The sequence below is a fragment of the Calypte anna genome, chromosome 2 (genome assembly GCF_003957555.1).
Source record: "Calypte anna isolate BGI_N300 chromosome 2, bCalAnn1_v1.p, whole genome shotgun sequence".
In the NCBI taxonomy this organism is placed as follows: Eukaryota; Metazoa; Chordata; class Aves; order Apodiformes; family Trochilidae; genus Calypte; species Calypte anna.
In genome coordinates, this window is record NC_044245.1 from 20,583,477 (window position 1) to 20,608,760 (window position 25,284).

General features: G+C 36.0%; 1 protein-coding gene across 1 annotated transcript in view; it reads right to left on the minus strand.

Annotated features, from left to right (window-relative positions):
- Nucleotides 1-3,528: 3,528 nt before the first annotated feature.
- The window catches only part of LOC103527500 (macrophage mannose receptor 1-like), a 30,240-nt gene continuing 8,484 nt past the window's right edge, over nt 3,529-25,284 (minus strand). Inside the window, exons 7-30 of the mRNA XM_008492696.2 lie at nt 24,961-25,143; nt 24,245-24,402; nt 23,734-23,844; nt 22,905-23,020; nt 22,284-22,432; nt 21,593-21,792; nt 21,171-21,298; nt 20,522-20,609; nt 19,854-19,986; nt 18,556-18,594; nt 18,307-18,470; nt 17,093-17,160; nt 16,592-16,692; nt 15,388-15,530; nt 14,152-14,257; nt 13,214-13,410; nt 11,667-11,769; nt 10,811-11,043; nt 9,540-9,705; nt 7,901-8,053; nt 6,308-6,421; nt 5,878-6,045; nt 4,685-4,720; nt 3,529-4,338 (exon numbers count right to left, since the gene is read on the minus strand). Coding sequence (XP_008490918.2) covers nt 4,139-4,338; nt 4,685-4,720; nt 5,878-6,045; nt 6,308-6,421; nt 7,901-8,053; nt 9,540-9,705; nt 10,811-11,043; nt 11,667-11,769; nt 13,214-13,410; nt 14,152-14,257; nt 15,388-15,530; nt 16,592-16,692; nt 17,093-17,160; nt 18,307-18,470; nt 18,556-18,594; nt 19,854-19,986; nt 20,522-20,609; nt 21,171-21,298; nt 21,593-21,792; nt 22,284-22,432; nt 22,905-23,020; nt 23,734-23,844; nt 24,245-24,402; nt 24,961-25,143 — 3,257 coding nt within the window. The 3' untranslated portion in view covers nt 3,529-4,138. The remainder of the gene's footprint in view (nt 4,339-4,684; nt 4,721-5,877; nt 6,046-6,307; nt 6,422-7,900; nt 8,054-9,539; nt 9,706-10,810; nt 11,044-11,666; nt 11,770-13,213; nt 13,411-14,151; nt 14,258-15,387; nt 15,531-16,591; nt 16,693-17,092; nt 17,161-18,306; nt 18,471-18,555; nt 18,595-19,853; nt 19,987-20,521; nt 20,610-21,170; nt 21,299-21,592; nt 21,793-22,283; nt 22,433-22,904; nt 23,021-23,733; nt 23,845-24,244; nt 24,403-24,960; nt 25,144-25,284) is intronic.

Sequence of the window (25,284 nt, forward strand, 5' to 3'; positions counted from 1 at the left end):
AAAGGTGACCTTCTTACTGAAAGTGTGATCAGGCACTGAAACATCCTGACCAGGGAGGTGGTTGAGTCACCGTACCTGGAGGTATTTGTGTAGCTTTGGCACTTCAGGGCATGCATGCTCTAGCAGCCAAGCTTGTGGGGTTTTTGTGTTCTTGGGTTTTTTGGTTTGGGGCTTAGTTGTTTTTGGTGGGTTTTTTGGTTGGTTTTGTTTTTGTTGTTGTTGTTTTGGTTTGGGTTGGGTTTTTTGTGTGTGTGGTTGGGCTCGGTGATCTCAGAAGTTCTTTCCAACCACAGCTATTCTGTCATTCTGTGAAACCAACCATGACCTGCAGTGCCAGTCCTGGAATCAGAATCATAGAGTGGTTATAGCTGGAAAAGAGATCAGCAGGCCCAATAGTTAGCATAACACTGCCAAAGCCACCACTAAAGCATGTCCCTGAGCACCACATTTACACATCTTTTAAAAATCTCCAGAGATGGTGACTCAATCACTTCCCTCAGAAGTGCATTCCAATGTTTGAGAACCCTTTTGGTGAAAAGACTTTTCCTAATACCAAATCTAAACCTCCCCTGGTGCAACTGAGGCCATTTCCTCTTTTCCTATCACTTCTGTCTTTTTGTCTATACTAAAATTTTCCATTCAGTCAACAGTTTAGTCCGCTGTAGAGAAGTAGTATCATAAAAAATGCTCTAATGGATATAGAACAAATTAGCACAGAAAATTGAAAAGATTTCTTGGAAAAAATCTTGTAATTTTAATACAACAAATCAGTTTTAATTCTATAAATCCCCTTTTTTAAACTCTGGCATTTTGAATACAGTATCATACCACATCTTCTATGGCCACAATTGAAAATTATTTTTTTCCTTTGGTGGCAAGACTAAGGATTCTGTATTTCCATTACTGAATACATTTGCCTCTCACAAAATTATCACAGACAAGTTACAGAGGACCTGATGTGTCCTTCAGAAATGGGTGAGGAAAATAAAGGAGAATTTATTTATGAAAATAAGAGGAAAAATCCTACACAAATATTCATGCATACATCAATATAAACTTGCAGTTGACAGCAGTGCTTTCACTTCTGCAAGTTGATTCAGAGACATTCATAATTAACAGAGTTTTTCTTATTGCAAGCATAGAACCGACAAGGGGTTTAAGTCTACAGAACTTTTGAAAAGAGAAACATGAAGGCAACTGACTTGCACAGAAACATTGGGATTTAGGATTAAGAACTGAAAGGGGTAAATGCCCAGTGCAGTTTAACCAAGTGGAACCTTGCCCTCTTCTGTGAGCAATGTGTGATGTGTGTGGCAAACATCATAACCATGCCTAATATCAGGTCAAAAGGGCAAAAAGAGGAGTCAGTGTTCGGATTCATTGGTCTTTGCCCCAGTGGCTGTTCAGTTGTTTGAGACTCAGTAGATTGAATAATCTGTTCTTGCTATGGCAGTGCTGTCCCAGGCTGCGAGCAGTGGGTAATGATAACAGTACTTGCCTGACACATGCGGGTCTGGGCAGAGCTGTGCTCCTCCTCTCAGCCCTTTCCCCAGATACAGCACCACTGCATTGGTTCACTCTGCCCTCATCTATGTTCACTGTTTTTTCTCATTGCATTGCTTTCTGTCTTTCCTGTTTCTGGAAGAGGTACTTTGGGTCAACCTTTTCTGAGCCTCACTATCTTACAGGAGGATAAGCAGTATATATTATGCTTAGCCTGTGTTCATGCCCATTTCTTGTTCAGGCACGATACTGAGTTTAGCTGCAAAATAGCTGCACATAAAAATGCATGTATTTCAAAAGATTTTCATATGATAACACAGCTGGCATGCAGAGTTACCTGACTGCAGAGCTCCCTGTGCACTCCACACACCTGGTACCAGCCAGGATTCTTTTCTGTAGGTCCTGGGCTGTGCTGATTTTGGTTACCACAATACCTCTGTTAAGATCTCCCAGTATTTACATCTAAGTTACAAATTACTTCAAAAGTTAATCTCTTCTATTGTATGTTTCCTTTCTATCTTTTGAGAAAGTTATTTTTAATTTTTCAGATTCAGTAAGCTGGGCATATGTAAGCGTAGAACAGGAAAAGCACTCTCCCTATCTACTCATCCAAAAGGCAAGTGTAACTATGTATTCCAGATTTCTGTAGCACATACCAGGAAACAATTTTATCTCTAGTCATCTCCATGGGAAGCAGGTGGTGTTTGTCTCATTTGCCCAGTTTTGTGCAAAGTTCACTCAGCTATTTCCTATTTCCTCCTGAAAAAAAGCAGTAACTGCGTTTACCAGAGGAGTTGGTATTATAGGACTTAGTAATTTATGGCTTTCTTTTTTTTCTAGGGGATTTTATCTCTGGGCTTTACAAAGTGTTCAAAGGACATTAATTGTAAAATTTACTTGACTGAATTTTTAACTCTATTTAAATAACCTCTAGAGCAGAGTTTGAGTTTTCTTGATTATGGTTGGGTGGGGGGTTTTTTGGTTCCTTTTGTGTTTGTTTTTTTGTTTAGCTTTTTTTTTTTTCGTCGTTAAGTAAGGTCGTACAGAAATACCAGAAATGAAAAAGCCATACAGTCTTTAGACACCTTTCTGTGTCCATGATTACTGAAACTTCTTTAGAAATGTAGCCAAAGGTACAGAATAATGTGTTTCTGTTCAGCAAAGGAGTGAAGGGAAAAAAATTGAAAGCTCAGGAGGAAACATGTTAGCAGAGTTGTCCCATGTTTTAAGATAGTTCTCCATAAAACAACCTAAGTAACTGTTTTAAGTAGCTACCATAACATTTTTATTTAGGACTCTATTTTTTACTGGATATCTACTGGATAAATAATAGAAGGGTAAGATGCAAGTTGTATCATAGGCACTGATGTCCTTGTTCAGAAACTTATTCCACTTATTCCAAGTATTCTTCTCTCTTTAAAAGAGATCTTTGACATAGCATTAGCTTTCTGTCAGGCACCTTGCGCATAGGGAGATTCTGACTATAGTTCTAACAGAAAAGACAGAGAGAAACTGTTTCCTGTTAAAGATATTTGGTAGAAACTCCTTTGCTCTAGCCTTGCTCCTCTCTATGACTTAAATGAGGCCTCTTTGTTCCAGTTCCCCTCCCATGGCTTGGACAAAGCTGCTTTCCTAGCTCAGGAAGGATGATGCATGTCTTAAAATATGCAGATTTATAAACTGCCCCCCTGAGGCAAACACAGCTATTGTGTGTAATTGAAGAAAAGCTGAAAGAGGATCTAGGCACTGCATGATCAAATGAAATTGCAGTAGAAAATGGAAGAATTTATTTTCAAAAACTACATTGGTGATTTTATTTCTCTCATATATAACTGGTGAATTAGATAATACAGTGTAAGATAGCCATTTATTCTGCATGCTTGGATTTGGAAAGGGTTATCTCTGCATACTGAAAGCATAATTACTGAAATAAAACCCAGTTGAAAGATCATTTATTGTTGTATTTTTATTTTAAATTTTAACCTGGCAGAAAAATGTTGATATTTAAAGAATAATAGAAAAGTGCAAAGCTGTAAGAAATTATTCCCAAAATTCAGACCAGAAGTAGGGAAAGGAGTTTTTTCTTTTTTTTTCCATCTTTTTTTTGGTAAGAAAATAGTGAATTCACATCTGCAGGTATTATAACAGGTTTTACGTGAATGACAAGATAGTATCATAAGCTGTGAAGGTGAAAATCTGAAATAAGGAGTGTTTTCTGTCATGGTCTAGATTACACAGAAGCATCACAGCAGGAAAAAAATTATGTAACAATATGTGTTATCATTTTCCCTGTGTGCAAAAAGGAGAATTTTTCTGTTGAGTTAAATATTATTTTGTATAGTGCAAGTGTGTTAGACTTTTCCCATTAACACCTCTGTAGCCAACTTTTCAGCTGTGCTTATTTATGTGAAAAAGGTATGTATGCTCCCTAAACAAAATAAGCTCTAACACTTTGGAATGAATCTTGAAGGGAGTACATATGTGTGTATGTGTGTTTATTTGTATAAACACATGAAATTTTTGTTTGTGAAGAAAAAAGGCTGTTATCTGAGTAGGAAAATGCAAAGCTGGTATAAGATTTCACTGACCCACAGGCTGTTTCTTGTTAGTTGGAGCACACAGGCATTTTGCCAGACTACATGTCAGTATGTGCATCTTTTTCTTGGATATCCAGACTTGCTTCTGGTCCACTCATTCTTGTTGAAGCATGCAGCAGGTTTTGTCTTTTCCTCCTCAAGTAGAAATAAATTATAGTTCCAGCTCCAACTACAGAAAGGGCTAGAAGGATGAGCAGCCAAATGATGCCAGTGGAAAGTACTTTCTCCATTTTCCCATCTGTAAGTGGATAAAATGGAATCAATGCTTTTGACCTTAAGATATTTCAGAATCTAGAAAAATAGGATTCCTTTAAACAGAAATCAGACATATGCATGTAGATCTTCCTTCAAAAAGTGGTTTGGTAGGTTTTTTTAGTTAAAAAACCAAACAAAATATAATTAAAACTGATCAAAACAGAATTTAATTCAGAAGAACTCCTCTTTCCTTTATCTAGGTACAGATGAACTTTATGGTCTTTTTGTTTTTTAATACTCTAAGAAATAATACTTAGAAATTATGTGGTTATATTATTTTTGTATCTGAGCACCTCCTTGTAAGTCTACTGAAAAGGAAGCATGCTTACCTGTATTTTCAGCTGATATCTCTAAGTTTTCAGGAGCTTTTGAAAGAAAAAATAAACTGTTTATTGTGAATTCTTAAAAAAATGAAGTGTTCTAAGCTTCCCAAGTCTAGGTGTTCCTGACAATTAATCCTAAATCCACTTGCTGGTCACAACCTTTCTCTTAAAGACATGAAGGTAAGCATGGTAACATCTACAAGGTAAACATCTACTTGGATCATTAGGTCTTTCATTCCAAGATCACCTGACCTCAGTTGAGATACTCAACAAGCTATGAAATTAGTCAGAGTTCAGTTATTTCTAACAGTGTTTACCGATATGTTAATTTCTGAGAAACTGCACACTGAATCCTTAACCATTTTACAATGGTTTCTGAAACAGGAAAAAATTTCCGAATAAAAATCTAAAGTGCTAGAGATATATCATGATCATTTTACTTGAGGAAACGTGAGTTTCATGCCTCTGTGATAGACAACTATGCCCTGTGCATGTGGTTCCTATGGTAACTCCACTCCCTAAACAGCAGTTAAGGGCAAGGTGAAAAGACATGTAAAATGTAACCAAACAAATTGTTCATATTCTGGATTACTTGCATTTAACTTCAGTTGAATATTGAACTCTTGCATTTTCTTACATAATAATTTTTCTATCAGGATAGTACCAGCATTTTATGAAAGATGATTCTATCATACTGTAAATAAGGAGAGCAACAAGAATGTATCTTATCATATTCCTTAAATCCAGAATCTCAGAGGACAGTAATGAAAGGGACCACCAATTCCAGCATTTCTATAAAACAGTTTTCATTGCATGCATCAGAACAATATTTTTTCCTGAGAATATATTCAGCTTAAATAAATTTTAAAAAAAATGTTGTTTTTGAGCTTAGATTGTATGATATTTGAGGGAGAAATCTTCTGAAAAATTCTTTTGTTGAAAAATAGTACTCTTTGACCATTATTTTGCCTAAACATAGGATGACTGCATTGAACTGATAATAATTTTACAAGAGTTATGGGAGATGCACTTTTCTGTTGAGGCAGTCAAGCCATGTGGTTTTCCTTAGTATTTCAGCAGCCAAATGCTACTATTAGTATCTATTGTTTTTGCACACAGACCTATTATTATTTTACATTATACAATGAAAACACATTATCAAGCATAATTAACTTTAATGTAATAGAAATACCACTTACTTTTTTGTTTTTTACAGATATAGCCTTTCTTGAAAGAACAGACATTGGCATTCCAGTAGCCAGACAGTGCACACATTTCTCCACAGACTTTATTCATATTTTTTGAAGGTTCTCCTGTCTGCCAATTGACAAAGTCCATTGCGTGTTTGTCTGTCCATGACCACTGTCCTAATATTTAAAAAGAGCATAAAGGTATAAAATATAAGAGTTTAGACAAATACAGTAAGTTGTGGTGAAGGAAAGAAAAATTTATGAGACAGTTACTTAAATGTCTCAGTTATGTCTTTAAGCATATGGAAGCATGATTTGAAATAAACTTTGTATATTTTTATGTGCACTTTCAATTTCACAAAGTTCCTTTCTTTTTAATGTAACACAGAATAATGTATTTATGATACAATAATGTGTGGCTGAATGTTGAAAATATTACCTTCATTTTTTCTTAGCCCTATCCAAAAGTTTGGTGATTTCCCATGGAGTATCTTAATTGTGTCCAACAGAAAGTGTGCTTCAGTATATTGTCCAACTGATACCAAATTAGCACCTGAAGAAATATTAATGAAAACATTAAAATGTCTCATTTCTTACATCTTAAGTTAGTAAAGTTAGTTAAGTTAGTAAACAGTTAAAAGATATGCAAAAAGATGTTAAAGACATTGCTTGTTGCCCATATTATTCTCTAGTCTATATATATCACTATATTGTATTTTGAGCATGACTCTGTGCTGTAAGGGTGCACATCAGCACAAAGATTTTTATTTAGCTCTTAGCATTTTAGAGAAGAAAAATTGCTTTCCTGCAATACTTTTTGGACAGGTCCAACTGCACCCCAGAATGTGATACAGTTAAGCTTCACATGGTACAAATTATGTGGCTGGTACTGTGTGTCTTGGCACTAGAGCTCTGTCAAGCACCAGGGACCAGGTAGCATTTTTGGCAGCACCTGTTGCTTTGTACTGCAAGGTTAGAGGATTTCTGGGTAGGATTTAGAGGTTGTGGTCCAGGAGATGTCCTGAAGTTGATTTATAATTGCCACATATCCTGGCATTACACATACACAAAGCTGTGTTGGGGTCATCACCTTCCTAAGTGGTCAGTGAGTTACAGGTAGGAAAAAGTATAGGAATTCAGAACATGAACTAGTGTCCAGACATCACCTTTCACTCTGGTTATTAGTGTAATCTTTCTTTTTTCTAGTACATGTGTGATTTATCTTATTACAGAACCATTTCAGGAATTCTGTTGTCACACAGCTAGGAAGTGCAATTCCTTTGCAAAGCTATTTTTTCTGTTTACTCAGTCACAGGTTGATGATTTCATACATGTGAGGAACTGCTGCTAGAAATCCTTGTAATTGGATTCTGAAATTCTCTGTTACAATGAGAAGATTATCACTCAAATAGAAAGTACCAATGTATAGGATGCTTCCTATTCTTATTCACAGTGAAATGTATGCTGCATGACAGCAATTCTTAGTGGACAATAAGAAGAAATCATAAATGTGGAGTTGTGTCTTTTCCTGTCCCCTCTTTTTTCCAGACAGTAGATAGCCATGGGAGCTGCTCTAGAGCAGGAGCTGTATGGCTGGTTGTGTTTTACCGGTTCATGAAAGCTAAAGGACTCCTCCATCATGTCTGTGAGATCATATCAATACACTCTACCCTGGAACTAACAAACACAGCTTTCCTAGGAGTTTGTGTCTCCTAGTTTACACTGTGTGAGGATTCTCTCCTTTTTGCAGTAGGGAAAGCTAACCCTAAAATCTGTGCCTTGTAGGATTCTAAAAGTGTTTATCTCCCTAACCAGTTACTGATCTCCAAACAACTAGCAGGAATTCAATTTTTCATATTCCACCTGGCATCTGAGACAAAGTTTAGTTTTGTTGTGAAAAAGCATGCTCAGAGAAGCAAGCTAAAAAGCATTAAGTTTGAAGTTCTAAAGTAATTCAAGATTTGCTTAGCAATATCATCCATTATTCTGTGTGTTTAATTATGTTTTCAAGCTCTCTAAAAAAAGCACTCACCTAGTTGAGCACATTCCTGTTGAGCTTCAGACCAGCTTCTTTTCCTGGAGGCCTCAAAGTAATAGCAGTGGCCATGGAAAGGTATCCAAGATTTGTGTCCTCTTGATTCAGGGCATTTTCCAGGAAGTTGTGGTGGCTCAGTAGGGGCCATTACTGATAAGAGAATGGTACTTAGGATCCAGTTATTTTTTTTTTTTTCCACCATTATATTAGTAGTACAAACTGAGTGCACTATATATTGTTTGTCATCACAGAAGAAGTGAAGCATGTCCTTAAAAAAACTTGCATACAGCTTTGACTTTGTGTTTGATGGCATATTATGCCTCATATTTGTTTATCAAGGTGATTAGGAAGACACACTATTCTGTTAGAAGTATAGGTTCTGCCAAAGGATGATCTTTGTAATTACTCTAGTCAGTAAAATATCCAGCTGGTTTTCTGGCATAAATATCTGCCTAATTAGTTAAACCTGCTATTTTTAAAATGTCTTCTGACAATTCAGTCTCATTTTTTGACAGGTTCAAAACCTGATGGCAGAAACTGTGACTGTGCATTAAAGTGCTGGTATAACTAAATATGGATTACAGGACTGTTTATTAAACTGAATCCTGAATAAATTTCATAATGATTGGTACAATAGGAAGATTTTGGTTCAGAAGACAAATGCAAATAGAATGAAAAGTACATGCTCTGACAAATTGAATTTTCTTCCTGTGCATCTTCTACACTGTTTCTTTCCCTGTTAAAACCATTCAGCTCTCATGTTATATTTGCAGAATACTGAAGTATAAAGGGATGTTATTTATAAAATCTGCAGATATTTTGTCAAATTATTTTATAATGTAGTTTGGCATTCAGTTTTAAATTGTCTAATGATTCAAGATCTTCCCTAATGTCAAAAAAACCAATATAGATAAATTGTGAAATTGGTTTGTGCTTGGAAGGCTTCTCAAGGGGTTATTTACTTCAACCTTTAGCGTACAAGTGACATGGAGTAGATATATAGTTATATAATTTCTAAAAGATGTTTCTAGCAAACTAAATGATTTATTAAAGGCTTCTGTACTAATAAAATTATAAAATTTTCCTTGCCAAATGTAAGTCTTTTACTCCTTTCCAACTAATAGCAGACAAAGAGAAGAATTTCACTCCATTCCTTATGGATCGTGTTTAATATTTAAAACTGATAATCTGATTTCTCTTACTCTTTTGTTTCTTAGTCTTTTGGCCAACTCCATTTATAATCTTTCCTTTTAATTCTTGTTTCCTAGGCATCTGAAAACCCTAGTTGACTGAGATCCTTTCCAAACTTTGGTGCCCCAAACTGGATACAGAATTTTGTCTGATGCCTAATCAAAACAGATCTCATAACAAGTGAATGGTTTTTGCTATTAGACGATAGTTGCTATAGTTAAGAAAATAATTAATATTGTGTCCTTTGTTTCTTCTGCTTTTGTAATTACTGTTATGAATTGGTTTACATTTAGGAAGACTTAATGTCAATATTTTGAGCTAGTTAGTCAGATACTCATGTCTTCCTAGTACATAAAACAAGTATTTTTCCAGCTGGTTATTACATTAAGTGAAGTTATTAAATCTACACACCCTCTAGTTAAAACATTTAGATCTGATTGCTTACCATCTGATTTTTTACAGGCAGAGAAGAGTTTTTGCTTGCAAGAAGCTGTCTTCCAGGTTCCATCAGTGTCTAAGTAGACACATGCTAATGTCTGCTTTGGTTCCCCTTCAGACCACTTGCTGTAAACTAATCTCCATCGGTCAATCCACTGATACCTGGAATTGGTCTGCAAGCAGAATCTGTATGGTCATTTCAAGGTTGTTGAGAATGACATAGCAACTGCAGAGGAACCCCTAGAGGACTCTCTAGTAATCAGTATAGAACCATATGTTTACTAACATCCTCTTTTTGTGCTTTTCAATGCTAACTGCAACAAAATGGACAGTGTTTATTATCCACAAATGAGAATAAGACGTGATATTTTTTTTCTGCCATCCAAAAAGTATCTATCATGAATTCAGAGCATTTTTCAAGCATTGCTAAATGGAAGGGAAAATGAAAGGGAACATGAGCAAATGCATAAAACTGGGAGTTAAATAAAACATTACACTGGTACAACTACTTAAAACTGCCTGGAAAATGTGGCTGTGGGTGGAAGTGTTCTTAATAAACAGCACCGATTGCTATTGTAGTTATGGTGACTGTAATTCATGGGGAAGAGCATAATATGTCAAAACATTCCTACCATCCAACTGTCCTCCCTCCCCTGTCATAGAACAGATGTAGACATTTCATGAACAGAAGCAATTTTTTCCCCTCTCATAGTCTGACTTCTTAATGGGATCAATTACACCAATTGCATTTTAAAATTAAAAAGTATATCTGTTGGTCAATATGTACCATATCAAATGTGTGAGTAGAATGTGTGGGCATAAAGACATATGAAAACTAATCCTTTGCAGGTCTCAGATGTGCTGCCTTAGATACCACATTGCTGGTCCCTGAGGTGCATAAACACATGGCAGAAGTGCAGGATGTTATGTTCTTCCTGGGATTTGGTTTTACGTTAAAGTAAACTCAAAATGTGGCAGATTTTGCAATTTATATTTGAGAAGCTTTTAATTACTCCAAACAACACACAGCACTGATATATACCAATTTGCAGCATCATGTCCTTGTGCTAAAGCATGTAAGAGTTCTTAGTTCATTCAAATCTCCACTGTACAAGTGTTATTTGAAGAACTTCAGCATAAATGGGTACTGTACTGATGTAATGTGCTCTTTTCAGCACTACACGGGCAGGATTTCCTATAGGTTACCACATAAGAGTATGAAGCAAGACCAAGTCCAACGTCAGCTTGGCTATCTGTAGGTAATGTATGTGTTCTTACCATGTTGCTGTTAAGACCAATCCACAGAGGCTCTCCATATTCCAGTGCAAATAAGAATAACAGTGCCTGGCTATATGGGTCTAAAATGCTGGCAAGTTCTGAGGCATTGTTATTGCAGTTTTTCTGTGCTTCCTCCCAATTCATTTTGGTACTGGTGACAAAATAGCCAACACCATTAGAATGGTCAAAAGCAAAATCCAGCACTGTTCCTGATGTCTTTAAGAGTTTAGGATCTGCAGAAATAAGGAAAAAAACCACCACCCAAAACGAAGGTAAGTCTGGAGGCCATATATTTGACTTAAGCAACTGAATAACATCTTCATTATTTAGAAACCTAGGAAAGAATTCATAATGGAATAGAACTCCTTCATATTAGTTGTTTATAAGTAAGTTGATGGCTTCAAAAAAACTTTGATTGAATAAAATATATTTTCAGCCTCTGAGAATTTTGAATTAATAATTCACTGTATCTTAAAAATCAGAGGTAAATTCACTCCCTTAGTCAGAAATAACACACCTACCTTGTGTGTTTTCAAGATACTATGCCACTTAGCAGCTTTGTAACTACTGAGTTTATTTGGATAAATGTAAAACTTATCAGCTATACTAATCCATAGGTCATTATTAATTTATGTAATTAAAACATTTGTGGTTTAAAGCTATTTATTTACACTCATTAAAAGAAAGTGTTTTTTTTCCTAAATTCTGAGATTTTATTTATCATTTCCTGCTCTAAAACATTGCTAAGAAACACTGGAATGAAAGATGTAACCATAGGTTTTACTAAAGCATGTTTAATGGAAAAAGTTATTTTAATCCTTGCTATAAATTTTAAGGTTAATGATACAGAACTCACCACTATTCTTCTGGCATATATGCCCTACAAACTCATAACACCCCTCATCAGACCATTTTCCTATGTCAGCAGCAGGACCTCTCTTCAAAGCAACACAATCAAACTGTTGGAGTAAGAGAAAAAGCAGGAGTGCATTGATATTAGAAGTTATAAAACAAAGCACTATACTGGGTAGTTTCACTCTTTATTTTCTGTGAATTCTGATATTGTGGTGCTTGTATTACTGCTCCAGGAGCTTTTGCTGTATCCTTTTCTATCCTTTCTGGCCTACTCTGTGGTGATTATTTTCAAGGAGACATACTTGAAAGGTCCTATTATTTTCAGGAATTTTCTGCCACCCCTTCTGTCTCGACTAATACACAAATATCAGTCATTTTTGGAGATGAAATAAAAATATATGGAGGTCATGCTTTATATTTGGCTTGCAAAGCCAACCTGAAGTAGTGATTGTTCTTGATAAAATCATGTAAATGATGGTCTTTGACAGAATTATCACCAGCACTAGTTCTTAGCACTTGTCACCAGATCAGGTGCTAAGTGCTTAAGACAGTGGAACTTCAAGTTTATTACAACCTGCAATAGCATTCCCAGCTGCACTGCAGAAATTTTAGGAACACCTGCTTTAGTACTTCTTGATTATAGTTTAATAATCAAGTTAACCTTGATTAACTTTTATTTCACTTCTTTCAAAACAGTCTTCTGGAGAAGATATGCTGTCTTGAAGGTGAAGAATAAAAGTAGAATGTACTTTTGCACAGGTTATTTTTCCCCTCTGATTGATAGTTTCCAGGGCTCTTATTAAAGGTGTGGTGAATCAGAGTTATGTATTGCTCTGTATATATACATTTTACTGCATGCCTTGGCCAATAGCTAGATGGGAAAGAGCAGAATGACTTGGCCCAGGTGCAGAAGAAGCTGGTTGTCAGGAGCTATAATTACAGGGCCCTCTAAAGGTGTGGATACCAAAACAAAAGGGGAATGGACAGTGCATGGAAAGAAGTAGTGTGAAGGGCAAGTTCTGGAAGGAAGATGTGGGAATATATGAAAAACAAGCAATATGGGTTTGAAAATCCATCTATATTGGTCTGAATATGTAGGACACTATTTTATTGACAGCATTCTGCATTTTCATTTCAGTGCCAGCAAAAGAAGGTTTGATTGAGATCTATTGGGCCTTAGTAATTCAATTACAATTTTCAAATGGGAAGAAGTGAAAAAAATATAACTCTTTCCTCTTTCATCCTTGCCTCCTTTTTCAAACATGAGTTAATTTGTCAGATGTGAAAATATTTCCAACTTGTGTTGAATTCTAAAATTCCAAGGCTGCATTTTGCCAAATTCTTTGGCAAAATTTCAGCAATGCCTTCCTGTGCTCTAATGTAGATAGAATACTCAAACACTGAATTTTTATCACTAATCCCAATGTGAAGATAGATGAACAACTTGGGGAGAGGGCTGGGGCAAAATCTGTAGCAAAGCAAGTTATTTACTTGAAGTGATATTTTTCCTCAGATTTAACTTGATGTTAAGCACTAAGCAGTATTCACCTGAAGCCGATTGTGTCCATCTTCTGGATGTAGACTGTCAAACAAAATGGGTTCGTGAAGTTTTGGGGAACCTGAAGCCCAATTTGTATAGGAGACAGCACTTCCATCACTCCAAACAAAGTTGAGTTCATGGAGTTTATCATTCAAGCCAATCCAGACATCATCTGAAACATCCTTCAAGTGATAGGTGAGAAAAGCTGGGGAAAAAGCCAGTAGAAAAGATGAACATCAAGTCAAAACATCAACTCAGAAACTTCCTTAAATATTTTGTTCATTTAAATCTTGTAAATACTATTTTAATTGGCATTTCATCAGAAATTTACCCGAGTTTAGTATTTCAAGGTTATGCCAAGTCTTTGCCTCTGAGAAGTCTCAACAAGCGAAAGTATTTGGAACCATGAAGCAAGACTGAAAAAAGGAAAGACAGAAAAAACCTCCCTGATCACTATGATATCTGATGAATTCACTTATTTCAATACTCAGGGAAATGTGTAGCTGTATACAGCACCAAATGGAAGCCCTGCAACATACTTAGGGTGAAAATGTTCCCTCCTCTGACACTCTACTGTTGAATTAAGTTGCAGAATTTAGGCAGCCATTTCAGAGAGATATGGTAATATAGCTCTTTCTATTTCTGTCAGAAACACACCATGGATTCCTTTTCTTTCTGTGTTTCTAGAACTACAAATTCCAGGTCTGTATTTGTTATTTTATGCCCATTCATACCCTATAAATAATGTAAAGTTGTTTGCACCACTAACATGTTGTAGACAGATGGTTCCATTTCTCCCCAAAATGCTTCATACCATACCCATGTTTAGTATACATATTATAAAATACATTCATTTACATACTCTTTTTGCCATGATCTTCTTTGTAGGAAATGACCACTGTTTACAGAGTGAATATCTGCTACCTAAGGAGCTGTTGCACTGTACCTTGTACTTCTTCATTATGTATGCTGGCCAGGTCTCCTCCTAGGTTTATACAGGAATGCCTTGCAGAAGACCACTGATGATAGGAAGGGCCAAACAATTTGTAACACTAGGGAGAAAACAATATAGACTGTTAGAGAGTGACAGGCTTGAATTGTAGTAGTTTAAGGAGAATTTATCCTAACTTAGACCCACAAAATAATTTTCCAAAGTTAACAGGAATCCAGCTCTGGAACCTAGTAAAAGCTATTCACAGCTTTAAATTTGCTTTGTGTCTTTCTGTGAGAGACTAAGAAAGTCACAGAAAAACTCAACCATTTATAAACCACAGCAGGACTCTGTGTTACCTGAGAGATTCTGAGAAGCCAAACTCCACCATTAGTAAAAGGCAAAGAAGTGTTGTCTCTATAAGAAAATACCAGCCCAGGGTTAGGGTCTCATGTAGAATCATCTGAATTGTGTGTATTCATGTGTGTATTCAGCCTTTTTCATTTTACATTTTACTTTCATTTAACTTTATTTTAATTTTATTTATTTTTTTACATTTATTGATTGGTGTATAGGATTCCTGTTTTTTTAAAAATGCATAGACATCAGTTACCAATATATATTCAACCTGAAATGGTTTTGACAATTATTGGTGTGTACCCAATGTGTCCCCTTTGTGTTTACAGCTCACCCTCCTCTTTGTGGCACACTAATAGCACTGTCAGAGAATTATCTTGCATCCTTTGTAGAACATAACTTTAACTGCTGTGAGAAAATTGCAAAAGCAAAGTAGAGGCATGAACTCCATTGCTGTGAGTATCCATGGATGCTTTCATAGAAACATTGTGTATATTAGAAATGTACACTTAGTAGAAATGTTACTTAACAAGCACATTGAGTTTGGCTTTTCTGGGAAGAGGTAAGCATTACATTGAATCCTGTTAGGCAAAATTTGACCCTTTTTTTGTTTCATTCCAGCTCAAATGCTTGACTTTATGCTGTGGTTGGCACTTTCGGTTAAATTCAGTGTTTTGTTTTTTTAAGTATTTGGGATATAGCAGTTTTTCTAATGTACCTCAATTGACCAGTTCTCAGGAAAACAATTAAAATCTGTAAAACAACCATTTTGCAAGACTTAAGCAACTCTGGATAATTACTGCCAAAAGACTTCTGAGACAAAAGTCCTCTTGTAGATCTCTCAGTACCTTTCAAAGGACTAATATCATTGCTCTTAGATGGATGTTATCATACCTGATTTTTAAATAAAAGCCAATCTTCTGGACATCCTCCAGGAAGTGAAGGTACCTCTGAAGGAAGTGTTGCATTTATAAAATTTCTGTGCCTCTCACATATATAGCCATTTGAAAAAGCACAGCTAACATCATTCCACAATCCTGAAATAAATTTAAACATAAAAATTGAACCATAGAATTGTTTCAGTTTAAAGGGAGCTTAAACATCATCTAATCCCAACCTTCTGCATGGGCAGGCACACCTCCCATAAGACCAGGCTGATCAAAGCTGCATCCAACCTGGCCTTGAACACTTCCAGAGACATCCACAACTTCCCTGGGCAGCCTCTTCCAGTGTCCCACCACACTAAAGACTTTTTCCTAATGTGTCACCTTAATCTACCTCCTTCCAGTTTAAAATCATTACCCCTTGTCCTATCACTACATGCCCTTATAGAAACCAGCTTTTCTGTAGACCCCTTTCAGGTACTGGAAGACTGCTGTAAGGTCTCCCCAGAGCCTTCTCTTCTTCAGGCTGAAAGACCAACTCTCTCAGCCTGTCTTCACAGGAGGGAGTGCTCCAGCCCTCTGATCATCCTTGAGGCCCTCCGCTGGACTTGCTTCAAGAGCTCTATGGCCTTCTTGTGTTGGGGGCTCCAGAACTGGACTCATTTCCCTGGGTGGGGTCTCACAAGAATGGAGCAGAGGGGAAGAATCTCAACATGCTAGCTCTGCTTCTTTTGATACAGCCCAGGATACAGCTGGCTTTCTGGGGAGCAAGTACATATTGCTGGCTCATGTTGAGCTTCTCATCAACCAGCACCATCAAATCCTTCTCCTCATGGCTGTTCTCAACCCATTCCCCACTCAACCTGTATTCGTTCTTGGGATTGCCCCAATAATAATTCCTTTGCCACTTTTGCTCAAAGTATGTTTTCAGAAGACCAATTTGCAGTTGATTTGAATAGAATATATTGTTTTTGCAGCTGAAAAGTCAGGGATCGAATTTGCCTTCTTTCTCCCTTACAATAAATTTCTTACATTCCACTTTTATAGCTAATATTTCTCCAAAAATAAAACCTCAGATATAATGACTCTGCTTTATTATGCCTATTTTCACAACTGCTGGGAAAGAGTGGGTTAAAGTGGGCAAGATATTTATAGGAAAAAAAGGAAAGAACAGTAACCATAAATACTTTTTTTTAAAAGGGTGTGTAACTCACCATAATTTCTATTTAAGACCACACAATTTTCTTGACCCTTGGCAAAGTTGGGCTCATCCTGTGCCCAGGCTACATAGTGCACTGGGCTTCCATCTATCCAGCTGTAAAAAAACAGTGAAACATTAGCAGTTATTCTGAGGATGGTAATGGAAAATTCAGAAAAAAGTACCTTAACATGCTAATTTTTATTTTTTAATGACAGCTGAATCTGTCTGTAAAATGAGTTTTCATTAGGATTAAACACCATAAGTAATTACAGTAATGCATGTTAAGCCAAAGAAGAAATATAACTTTGTTTTCATCTTATGTTATCTATTTATTCATAACATGTATATTCCTCTTCAAATGCCATTTAAAACAGTCTTTTTAAAATGTAGTTAAACTAGGAGAAATCCTGCATTTCAACAGGCACTATAGCTCTATGAAAGTGGTCCCTCCATGGGGAACTCTGACAAAACTGCAACTGCTTTTTATGACTCTTGATGTAGCTTGTTTACCTACCTAAATTGTTGGTAAGATTTCTGAATTAATCCTATGAAATATGACTCCAATTTGCCATTTTTTAAGATCTAAATAGACAAAAAAAGTAATTTTAGTTAGTGCTTTCTAATATTTAGTTGTTATCTACTATGAAAAACTATACCTTTTTTGCTATGGAAGCAAATAGATGAATATACATTGTATAAATGATCACTTGAGTCCCCAGAGAGGACTTCTGTTGAAATAAACACCCCTATGACCCATACTTTTGCTTTATTACCCTCATTGCTGCTTTCACAGTTTTGACTGCATTACTGGTGTGCTCAGAGCTTTCAAAGTTGTGTGTTAAATTTAAAAAGAAACAAAGAAGGCTTGAGAAAAAAATAAAAACAAAGTTTTTTGGTACTTTCCTGTTCTTAAGCAGCCATGTAATACCTGTGTCTCAAGCTCTCTGTCCTCTTTCCTTTCCCCACATAATCCTTTCTGACACAGTAAAAGCAAGTATCAGATTATATGAAACAGAAGGAAAAGAGGTTGTGTGGTTTCTTCAATATTAGTAGAACAACCAGGATTATGCCAGAGGTTTGAGGCAACATCCATGCTATTAAATTTTTAGCATGACCCTCTTCACAGCTTTGGCATGAGGCCATCAGAGCTCAGAACTGTGGGCAGTGCTCTTGAAATACATGAACAGTTTTGACAGGTGTTTCAGGAAAACTATGTCATGAGGGTCCTAGTTTTCCAGTCCCTGGCCTGAAAAAGGCTAAATCTTTGAAAGGTTTTCTTGTTCGGCAACATGATGTGGTATGTGACCACTGGAGCTACACTGGCAATGGCCTGACACCTAGATTTTACATTAGAATGTCTACACCTTATTCTAGACTTTGATACTCAGATGACAGGTAAACATCTTGGCAAAATGACATTTTTCTTGGTATACCACTAACCTGTCAGTTCACTGTTCCTTATACATGTATGGTCATGGACAGAATCTGTTTGGATTAGAATATCCAAGAATATACTCACTATAATAAATAATAAGTCCCTTTGCATTTTTTTTTCCTAAAGAGAAAATCTGTTCTGGAAAATAAGTATTTTTTTCATTCAAAATTTAAATCCAATGCTAACAAAATGTAGTAATATTATGCAACAAGCACATTCTCCTATACTTCACACACATATGCAACAGGGCTTGAAGGCCATATACAGTATAAAATAGTCACATTTCCTCTTACATATTCCCAAAAAAATTTTCTTTTACTGTTATTTTCAATAGTAGCAAGATCTCCATGATTGCTTTTGCAGAATCTTCTAGCTTTCTCCATAGGGGTCTTTTCTGTGCTGAAAAAATATTGCTTGTCCCCTTCTAAAATCCAGCCGTCTTCTGCAACTTCATATGCTGCCATAAAGAAAAGGAATTTTTGCATTCTTCATAGTTCTTGCACAATACCACCGTTTAGATAGGAGAAAATGAACCATCTTACCAGCAGAAGGGTCTGGAGGTTCTGGTTTCAAGGGTGTCCCTGTAATGAAATGTGGGAAAAATGAAGATGTAAAATGTTTCCCAAATTCTGAGCTAGCGTTAAGTGCTCAATCAGTGGAAATTATGTCTATTAATTTTCCATATTTTACCTATTCATTGCAGAATACATTTATAAACTATATTTGGTGTAGAGCAAAAATGAATGTTCAGGGAATACCAGATAGCACCAGCCCTACATCTCTTTCTTGGTGGATTTTTGTGAGTTCTTTTGAACATCCTGAATGTTGTCTAAATTAGGTGATTGAAATTAGTCTCACTGAGTATCTGCTTCTGAAAGAAAATGAAAGAGTGAAAATAGTTCAATGTTGGTATATTTCGCATGGTAATACGAGATTCTTCTTGGACAGTGTCTTGTGTCTGAACAAGAAAGTAAAATACTAAACAAAATTTGGCTTCCTAATATTTTAAAATTTAGTACATTGTTTGTGAAACTTTTTGAGAAACAATTTAAATGAAAAAATTTCACATCACGTGAAATGTGGAGAAGGATATCGGAGCAACATATCTAAACATGCAAAGGACTTCAAAATTCCCTACAGGTAAAAGTTCAGAGAAACATTCAGTTTTATGTCAGTCAAAGACTCTCTTTTGACAATAACCTGCTTTGGAGCAGAGCAGTGGATTTTACCAGATAAACGGCAAGGATGCTTTCACCTTGTTTTCTGCAACCCTATAACTACAAAGCCAAGTATATTTTCAGTAAAGTTTATAACATATTTTTCTTAAAAAAAAAAAATCAAGAAAAAGCTTAAGGCTTGTGTTGCAACACAAACCTCTCTTAGGGCACGATGCTCTGAGGTCCAAGAGATGTTCCAGCAGAAGTGCAGAAATAGCACTCTGCATTGGTTGCCCTTAGGATTGGTTAGCCTGGATCAATGCTACTGCTCTGCATTCAACTGACCTCTCTGCTGACTTGCTCAGGACTGAGCTGAGCCTGTGCTTCAAGCCTCACCTTTTATTGGCCCCCTAATCCTGCTCATGCACAGTGGGGGCTCGCCCTAATCAGGCACAGCTCATGCCCACTGCCTGGTAATTAGTGGCACCTGGTTGCCTCATTTCACTACAGGGTTGAAAACTTGTATTCTGAAAGCATTTATATGTCTTGACCTATTTTTCATCATGGAGCATTCCTCTGAAATCAGCAAAATTTTCTTCCAGCATGTAAATTGCAGAACTTCCTGTTCTGCTAGATTTCAGATTTGCTTTATAGTTTGAGTTTAGAGTAAAAAAGTACTCTACCTTTATGTATTTGGCAAATCCAGTTATGATTGTATCGACATTGCTCAAAAGTCCATGGTGAGATATGATTTTTCTGAATTGCTCCACAATCTTCAAATGCCATATTGCAAACATAAATTTTCTTATAATTCGCCTGTGGAAGAAATACAACTTTGTTTTTTATAATTATCATACAGGGAAGAAAAGTTGTCCCCTGCAATGAAAGAGAAGTAGCACTGAAGTTTCAAACTACTTCCTACTTTCATCCTAAGGCTGGGCAGTCCTTGTGGGCTAGTAAAGCAAGGAAAATACTCTGGCTTTACTCAGGATTTAACAGACTCCAGAATTCCCATGAAAACTTGGAAGAAATGAGGTTATGAGTCAATAGCAGGGGAAAGGAATATGGCAATATATCACCAGAGACAAATAAAAAATTAATGTGTTTGCCACTTAGATATTTGTCTCTGTAGCTGATATGTGTACTCTGTTACCACTGTTGTGGTAGGATAACTTCAGGGTTTATTGGCCTTTTGCACTTTTAAACACTGATTTCATGTTACTCAGTGACAAAGGTAGACATTTTTCAGAATCCTTATGATATTCTTTCATCCACACCAGTCATAGAAACAGCGGAAACAACAAAGAAAAAAAAAAAGAACAGAAATAAAATGGCAAGGTCAAACACTCACCGGGGATCCATCACTCCAGTATAGCCCACCATTAGGATCCAAACACTGCAAGCCTATCCAGAAAGGATGAGATGATGGAGGTTTTTTTCTGGAGTGTGAAAAAAATGTGGCATAGAACAGGATGCTCTTAAATTTTGTAAATTACCCGGGGCAATTACTCTCATACTTATTGAAGACGTTAAATAGAGGAGAAATTTTAAAAAGAGTAAAACATTGGTCAGCAAACACCTATTAGCAAGTAAGTGAAGTTCAGGTCCTTAAAATTTTCTACTTTTCAAATGATAGTTTAGAAAACACAAAAAATTGTTTTCCCTCATTTTTGTGGTTACAGTGTTCTTTGAGAAATAAGATGTTCAGATTTGCTGAAAGTCACAATTTAGTTTCAAAATGGTTACATGAAAAAATTTAGAAATTCAAAAAATTTGTTTTATGGCTTTTCCTAATTTAAAAGATTTGATGACAAATTTTAGAAATTAAAGAAATGTCTGAAAATGTTTCCTTATGAAATACTTTCTCAGACTTTTTCTTATGACTATCATGATAGACAGATACAGATTCTCAATTAATGATCTCAAAGGCAATTTAAGAATATTTTTATTCATTCCTATATTGATACACTATAATATCAATTACTAGATATTTTTCTTACATTATTAAGTTTCCTATAATTGTTTCCTCTTCTTCATTTCTAATAGCAGCCAGGTCTCCTCCTATTTTTCTGCAGAAATCTCGGGCTTCAAACCATGATTTCTTTCTGTTTTCTTCTCTCACAAAAGCCTATACAGAAATTTTAGTGTAGAATACTGTATTTACAGCATGTCAAAAATAAATCTACTGACTGCCTTGTATAAGCAAAGTAGATAGACATTCTGTTGCAGTTAAATATAAGGTATTAAAGAGTATGCTACTTGGATAATCTTAAGTATAACAGAAATAGTGAGAATTGCAGTGAGTTCCATTAATAGTTGTGTAAAAACTTGTTACATTTGTACATGAATGTGCCATTGCCTGAAGTTTAGACACCACATCTATTTGGTGCTATTCTGTCCTATGAGTAGGATTAATACTTACTCTGAAGCATGAATTAGTGCTATTGCTTTCATCCCAACCCAAGGGACATTTGGACTCAGAAACTGCTTCAGGAGAAAGGGGAAGAGTAATTTTTTCAGCTAGTTTCTTGCAGAGAAATTTTGCCTTTACTTCACAGTTCTGAACATCCCACAATCCAGCTGCATTTCCAGTCCTTAGGGCAACACAACCAGCTTCATTTCCTTTGTGAGATATAAAAGGAAATTGAAATGTTTGAGTCATTCCCTTGACATTTTTACAGCTCATGTGATTAATTTATATAAGACCTGTTGAAATTCTTGGTGTAGTGTCTGCTCAAAGGGGGAGCTTTGTAAAAAGAGGAAAGCAGCAGAAGCAGAGTCCTTCATCATCTTACCTCCCCTTTGAAAAGTTTCACAAGTGCATGAACAACCCCTGCCATCCTTTTCTATGCCACATACTGCAAGGATTTGGCAGCTAGTTACCTGGGCTGGAAAAGATTTCACTCTTTTCTGCTTACTTTGATTTTTGTAAGCAATGAGGAGCCAGAAAAGAAAGATTTTCATGGCAGCCTGTGTCAAAGAGACTCCTATTTGAAGGGCAGAATGTTTGTATGTGTCATTGTGGATGTGTTTTAGCAAAGCTGGGAAACAGTTTAGAGTCATAACAGAGAAAGTTCCTTAGTAGCATAAATTTACTCCAAATGTCAGCCTACCAGGCATCGCTGTGTTCCAGTTTGTGTACAGAACACCTTCACCAGTCACCCACTGGAACATCCCTTGCTCTTCTGTGGCTGAGAGACCAATCCAAAAATACTTTTCAGAGCTCAGCCCAACAAGGCTGGTCAGGTAGGCTTGCTCGTATCTGAAATGAGAGGAGTCAGACGGGGATTAAGGCTGGCTTTCCCTTAGTCTGACATTTCTGGGTCCTAAACTACACAAGACTAAAATGGATGGAGTCACTAAGTTTCTTTTTGAATGAAAATACATTGCTCAAGTGGATGAGAGATGGTGTAGCTTCAATAGCAGGTGAAATTGATCTATACTAAAAGAGTGCAAGAAGGAGCTGTGGCCTGTTTTGGGTTTTTTTGTTTTTTGGGTTTGTGTGTGTGTGTGTGTTTGGGTTTTTTTTTCCACACTAAAGTACTTCAAAAATAAAAATGTTTTAGATATATTTAGTTAGAAAAAACCTACTGTATTTATTGTTTGGTTGGGGTTTTTTTGTCCAGAAAAAGTATATCCTGGGTTTCTGATTTGTTCTCCAAAAAGTTTTTAACTATTTTATAAAATTCTGAGATTATTTCATCAGATGCAATATTTTTAAACTCATTTCATACCTGTCTCCTACAGTTGTTAAATAACCACTGCTCCTTTCACAGGTTTTCTTTGCTTCTGAAAATGTAACCAAGGTATGTCCAACCAGGTAGCAGTAAAAGCCATGTCTTTCCCAGCCCTGTCAAGAACACGTGGAATATGTTTGCAGTAAAGGGGGTGTAATTTATAGTTCTTGAATTTCAGTGTCTTCTCTTAAATCAACATATTTTTTCAGAGAACCTAATTTGTTAACCTATTAATTTGAATTCCAATGGACTAATGGAAATAAAACTCAGTAAATATCCTGAAAGAAGAGATTTAATGTATATGAGTCCCCCTTTTTTTCATAACTATTAGTCGATTAATTTTAACTAATAATGATCTAGTTCCATCTATCACAGTGAGTCTCCTCTGTCCCCCATATGAGGTTGTAGAAAAAGCTAATAAATGTAGAATATTAGTAGCTAAGAAAGTAAAAAGACACAAGAATGAAGAAAAAACAAACTAAAAGTAGGATACAATAGCTTGGGCACAATAATTTCACTCATAAATGCAATGTAATTGTTTTGATTTAGTTGTAAGGGCAGAAATGGTTGTAAGCAGAAAACCATGTAATGGCTCTAGCCTCTTTCACATACATTTCTGAGAGATAATGGGCCTGAATCCTATTAACTTAAAAAAAAATTAAATAACTATTTTAAACAAGGGAATGTGTGAAGATTATCACCCTGAATTTGATGCATAGTCATTCTTGCTTGGGGGAAAAAGATAAAGATAGTTTCAGTGTCAAGTGTAGCCTGTGAAAACAATGCAGTTTTGCTAACAAGATTCTTCATTACACTTTCTTCTTACCTTCTGGCAGGCAGGATCAGTCTTTACTGTCCCAGAAAATCCTTGTAGTGGGTCTCTTCTGCAGATGAAGCCTAAGTTTCTGTCACAAGCACTGTCTGCCCAGTATCCATCCTATATGCAGTTTGGGGACACGTAAAAAATAGTGAGAAAGAACCTGTTTCCTTTAGAAATATTGTTCTTTTTAATTTCTTCAGTGGGAGAATAAAGAAAGATCTGTACATTGTAATCAATTCCAAATATTTGTGCTTGATTTTGAGGTTATGTTAATCCAACTAAGTGTCAGCAGCAGACTGTTAATATTTGCTTGGCATATGATGTACACTCACAAAAAGATATAAACATTTATCTAGTTATGCCTAATTTAATTTGAAATTTAATTTTAAACTGTCTTTTTGAACCCATAAAGATACCATTCCCTGATGTGTTTCTAAGTTGCATTCATAAAAATAAAAAAAAAAAAAAAAAGAAAAATCAAATAGTAAAGTACTACACAACTGATGAATGATTCTACCTCTCCTGCCATAATGACACAATCTTCTTCTCCACTGAGTGCATGGGATGGTTCTCCAGGCAACCATTTTGTATATGTCACAGGAGTTCCATCACTCCACTCAAAGTACATTTGAGTGTTGAGGTCATTCAGACCAATCCACAGCTCATCCACAGCTTCTAAGAACAGAAATTCATCTGTGTTAGTATTTGAGCTGAAACAGCCCACAGGAGCAGGATTTTATGGAGATAAACTGAAGTTGCTATGTTATGATGCAAATTCAAGTAAATAAAATGAAAATGGTAAATAACAGTGGAGTTTATTTTAGGTTCTCATTCACATTCTTCTTTCAAGAAGTTAAAAAAAACATATACCAGCAGGAAATGAGATTCCTCAGCTTTATCAGTAAAATTCCATTACTATATCTATAGCTACAAGGTGTAGAGGCAGATAATCCGCCCAAATACTGCAGTAACTAGAGCTGTTATTTCCTTCAAGTGATTTCATGCAGTGAAAAACAAATTAAAATCAAAATAAAAAGCATGAAAAAGAAAATTAAGTAAGCACTAACGATTCTTCTTATGGGTTTTTTGGTGTTTATTTGTTTTTTTGATTTATCTGTGGGCTTACCTACAAATACTCATACCAAATAAAAAACCCAGTTTTTTTCATTCTCTTAGACTTCTAATAATATAATTCCCCCTTTATAGTAAATACTGTTCTGGAGAAATACTCACTGTAGCCAAGCTGAGAGAGTATGAAGTCATGCTCTTGAGGGCTGTGGATACTGGCCAGATTGCTATTGCTCTCATTGCAGGAACTTAGGGCTTCTCTCCATACTCTGGGCTCTCTGTGAATCATGAAACAGTGACCCCCATAGGGCAGCCATCCTTCTGGACATTTAACAGGCTCTTCATCCCCTTAAATTCAATACATATTTCAAGTTTTCACACAGTGCAAACTGAAGTTTAGTATAATTGCAATTACATTTCAAGTTGACTAATAACTAATCAGAATGGAAATGATTACAAATAAGCAGCATTTCTATTTATTCCTCATAC